This window comes from Hordeum vulgare, chromosome 3H (assembly GCF_904849725.1).
Source record: "Hordeum vulgare subsp. vulgare chromosome 3H, MorexV3_pseudomolecules_assembly, whole genome shotgun sequence".
NCBI lineage: Eukaryota > Viridiplantae > Streptophyta > Magnoliopsida > Poales > Poaceae > Hordeum > Hordeum vulgare.
Window position 1 is genome coordinate 569,677,376 of NC_058520.1, and position 4,435 is coordinate 569,681,810.

Consider the following 4,435-nt stretch of genomic DNA (forward strand, 5'->3'; position numbering starts at 1 on the left):
CGCGGACGCGTGCGAGTGCGGTCGGACTCGGAACGAACAACGACGATAACCGGCAACTAACAACGGATGCAAGTTTGAAAACTGGCGGCAACGGAGATGCCGATGCAATGCAGATGATGCGCATGATGCGATGATGATGTGACAAAAGAAAATAGACACACGACGAAAACGGAAAGAAAAGGGGAATCTTATGAAACGTCGGCATCGGGGTGTCACAGAAACGGAGGAACGAAACAACAACCGAGCGTGGAAGAAACTCCTCCACTCGCACGAGCGGTGATATGGGCCGGCCCAAGAATAGCCACTATAGGCGCGAGTTTGAAGAATAACGAAGGAACCGGCGCCTACAACGCCAAATAGAAATTGCCCCCAAAGAAACACTCCTTTGTTAGTTGCTCCCTCATAACTTCACCTGTATGACGCCGGCCGGCCTCATATAGGATTCGCCCAAGCAAGGCTAGCCTCAACGCCTATAGGCGCTGGCTCCCACGATGACACAGTAGCGTTTCTATGTACTCTGGTTTTCAAAAAATATTTTTTCTTTGTTTCTTGTTGTTACCGTATTTTTATTGCTTTTAGGACTTTTTTGTTTATAAAAATTATATTTCTTATAGATGGTTGTTTTTTCTAAATATCTTGGACATTTTATTTAAACATGGTGAATAATTGTTTAGTATACATCGTTTTTTTTTCATATACAATTAATATAATTTAAATATATGGTGAACATTTTTGAATACAAACATAACACTATTTAAATATATGATTTATGCTTTAATAATGTTTATTAAATGTTTAAATTTATATTAATAATGTTATTTTAAATATAAATTTTGGACTTTTTAGATCTATTTAATTAGGATGTGTTTGGCGGCCGTTCTGGTGCAGTATGGCTCAACCAAGTGTGGTTCATTAGAGGCTAGATGAGGACATGCAGGCTGAAAACTAACATGTGCATATTGTTTGTTTGCTTGAATCTAGTCCTCTCGCATTAGAGGAGCAAATTTGGCATAGTATTTGGTTACCCGCATTGCCTTGGCTCACGCAACTCCACGATGTTTGCTTGTATATGCGGGATATGGTTAAGAGTTAATACTTATACTTAACACACACAATTACATCGTGCCTCGCGATTGCAGTGGACGGTGACTATGACGCGAGGACCCAATGGCGGACCTAGAGAATATTTTGAATGGGGGCAAACTATTTGAGTGGGGGCATGTTCTTTAAAAAATCAACGAATTTAAGCATATTTTTCAAAAACCACAAGCAAATATTGCTGCAGTTTCACACTCACCTCAACATAGGTCCGCCCCTGCGAGGACCGACACGACGAGCACGGAGTTTCGGTGAGCGTTCCAGCCGGCGCCGTGTCGAAATACTTGCTAGCCTCACTGCCGCAGAAAAAGTCTGTGCGGAGGAGCGTCGAGGCAAAGGATAGGAGAGGAGAAATGCAGTGTGTGTCGGACCATGACGAATGGGGTGGATGGTGACCGTGGCGCCGCGTCCGACATGACAAGCACGGAGTCTCGGACAAGCATTTCTGTCAATGTCGCGACAAACTAGTTGCTAGCACCGCCGTCGCAGAGAAAGTCCGTGCATAGGAGCGTGAGGTAGAGGACGGGGAGGAGAAAAGCAGTGTGTGTCGGACCATGACGACTGCGATGGACGGAGGTTGTGGTGTTGCATTCGACATGATGTGCACCTAGTCATTCGCGAGCGAACCTACCGACGGCGCAACGAACTAGTTGCTAGCCTCGTCGTCGTAGAGAAAGTCCGTGGACAGAAAAGGAGAAATGCAATCCTCGATGCGGGCAAGAAGGTCAAAACGAAGAGCACCGACGTTAAAATGGACGAACACAAGATCTTTGAGATAGATAATAGATGAGAAGAAATACAATGTTTGCGGAATTGCGACGTCGGTGTAGTAGGATCATCAAAACAGAAAACTTGCAACATGAATGTCACGATGATGCTGCCGATCAAAGGAAATTTCAAAGGGTCGACTGTACGCGATGAATTTCACAAAATTCGTCTAAAATAGCTCCGAACATGAACACAAAATTAAGCATTTAAGGTCGACGAAACTACGAACCGATTGCCAAAATGAAACCGTAACATCGATGTGCATCTTAACTGACAAGTTAACTAATTAATCGGATGAATTTTTAAACAATGTATCTTATTGATGGTTGTTATGTGCGGAGGGAAAAGGAGACCAAGCAGCAATCGGTTTCCATTACTTCCATATATCGTAGCAGTAGTAGTAGTAGACGATGTACATACACAAACACAACTCAACCGATCTGAGTTTCCTAACACCAAACTCTGGATAAAACTCTCGGATATTATTGCTTCATCAGGCGATGCAGTTGAGGCCGAGGCACCCTCCCAGCAAGTTCCTCAGCAATTTCTTCTGCAACCACAAAACACAAAGATTGTGGTTAGACCACCGTTAGGACCAGATCCGGTCGATCTTGCCTCAGTCTACAGCATTCCAACCCTAGGCTAATAACACTAGCTAATTAACCACGACTTTTGCCAAAGCAAAGTCATATGAAGTTATCCTGAGAAAGCAAGAAGAGACATTTGCAAAAAGTTGAGATTTATCTTTCTAAGAAAGGAAAAGAAGTTCTCTTCGGATTATCCATTATCTTATCCTAAAAGGCTTGCGTCAATCACATGACGGGAAACTAGCTAAAGCAAATCCATTTCTTTTCGTCTTTTGGCTTCTGAAAAGTAAATCCACTTGGCGTCTGAAAAATCCACCAATCACGTGACAGATTATTACTTAGAGACAAAAAACAAAAACACTTGCCTTCTGCACCTTGCAGATGACGTTGGGGGAGATCTTGTAGAGGTCCTCGTCCACCGCCGCCGCCGCCGCCGCCGTCTTGGCCTTGGGCTTCTTCCTCCTCTGCTGCTGCTGCTGCTGCTCCTTCTTCCCTTGCTGGTGGTGGTGCTGCTGCTTCCTGCCGCCTTTCTTCCTCCTCCCGGGCACAGCACCGGCGTTCGCGTTGGCGTTCGGCTTCTCGTTCTCCTCCCCCTTCTTCACTCGAACGACGCACTGCATTTTCATATTGAGACGGTCAGCTGCTGAAAACTAAGCTGATCTGGAGATGCTGCTGCTGTGGTTTTGTTGTGTCTGGGTATGTCTGACCTTCTTGTAGGTGTAGGGGTTGGCGGCGAAGTGGGGCACCTTGAAGAGGTCGACGTCGTCCTCCCCTGCCTGCGCCGTGAAGAAGAAGGTGGCTGCCGGCTCGAAGTACTGGGTCACGGGCATCTCTTCCCACATGTTCCAGTCGCCGAACGCCGGGATTTGGCGCCACTTTCCGCAGTCATCCTGCGCCTGTCATAATACAAAAAAAAGGGAATTAGCTTGAATCCGTGTATGCATGGTTTGCTTCCACAAACAAGAACACAAAAAGAATGTTCGGCTGAAGCAGAGGAACCAAAGAGATCGAGTAGAAGCATTTGAACAGTACTGTAGGTAGGATCAGTAAAGGTTGCATTCTGCAAGTCTGGTCTATATTGGATATGTAAAACTTTCGGGTGTTCTGAACAGTTGTATCCGATGTAGAAGATGTACTCTAGTACTCTACTGCTACGAAGCATAGTTCTACAGCATAGTCTGAATCTGCCCATTGCAGAAGATTCGAGCCCCAAAACTGTAGTACAACGCAGGGAGATTCAGCTACAGGTACTGAAGCAGCAGTGCACACTACAGCAAGGCTACAAGCATAGGTTTTCCTGTGCCAAGCAAGGAGGAGAATGAAAGAATAGCATGTCATGCATGCAAGGCTCACCTCCATCTGGCAGCTAATGACAAGCCGAGGAAGAAGAAGAAGAAGACCCAACAGATGCGAGCGAGGAGAGGAGGAGGAGGAGCAGGGGGACAGTCAAAGGAGCACACTACTGTGAACTGGGCGGCAGAGGAGCACGGGGCAGGGCTGTATACATAGCCACCGGAAAGGCTGAGGCGGGGGGCAAAGACGGAGATGGAATGTGGGGGCGCGCACGTTGTACCGCCCGAAAAACTTTACGAAAAGCCGGCGAGAAAGAAAGCAGGCAGGCAATGAGTAGTACTACTGCGCTCCTGCATCATGCCCCTACTCATTTGACTCGTTGCCACGGACGACACACACACACACGCCCCCTCGCTTTCCGAGCTGCTGTCCCTAGCGTTGGCACTCATATGATGCCGCTGTTTTCCCTGGCCGGCTCGCTCGGCCCAAGCGATGGGCAGCAAGACTTGATCGTTTTTTACCCCCTCTCTTTCACTGCCTGTCTGTATTGCTGTGGCGTGGCAGTAAAGGCGAGCGCTTTTGGCAACAGGGTGTTGCGGCCGTGATGATAGGCGATGAGTGTGCGTGTGTCGCATGCTCTTGTCTTTGTCAGCACCCCCCGGGCAGGCAGGTGCTGCCGCGCATGGCAT

The 4,435-nt window shown here is 47.2% G+C and overlaps 1 protein-coding gene across 1 annotated transcript; it reads right to left on the minus strand.

Annotated features, from left to right (window-relative positions):
* Positions 1-2,220: 2,220 nt before the first annotated feature.
* Positions 2,221-3,968, minus strand: LOC123440674. Its single transcript, XM_045117231.1, has 4 exons — positions 3,807-3,968; positions 3,161-3,349; positions 2,819-3,067; positions 2,221-2,416 (listed from the first exon to the last, which is right to left on the minus strand). Exons 1-4 carry the CDS (start codon positions 3,810-3,812, stop codon positions 2,360-2,362), a joined length of 501 nt encoding a protein of 166 aa, XP_044973166.1. The 5' UTR covers positions 3,813-3,968; the 3' UTR covers positions 2,221-2,359.
* Between the last annotated feature and the right edge of the window lie 467 nt (positions 3,969-4,435).

What these genes read in the sequence shown, in the direction of transcription:
- LOC123440674 (XM_045117231.1), bottom strand. An exon ending in ACCCCTACACCTACAAGAAG is followed by an intron (nt 3,068 to 3,160) that starts GTCAGACATACC and finishes ATGAAAATGCAG; the next exon opens with TGCGTCGTTCGAGTGAAGAA. An exon ending in TCATCTGCAAGGTGCAGAAG is followed by an intron (nt 2,417 to 2,818) that starts GCAAGTGTTTTT and finishes TTGTGGTTGCAG; the next exon opens with AAGAAATTGCTGAGGAACTT.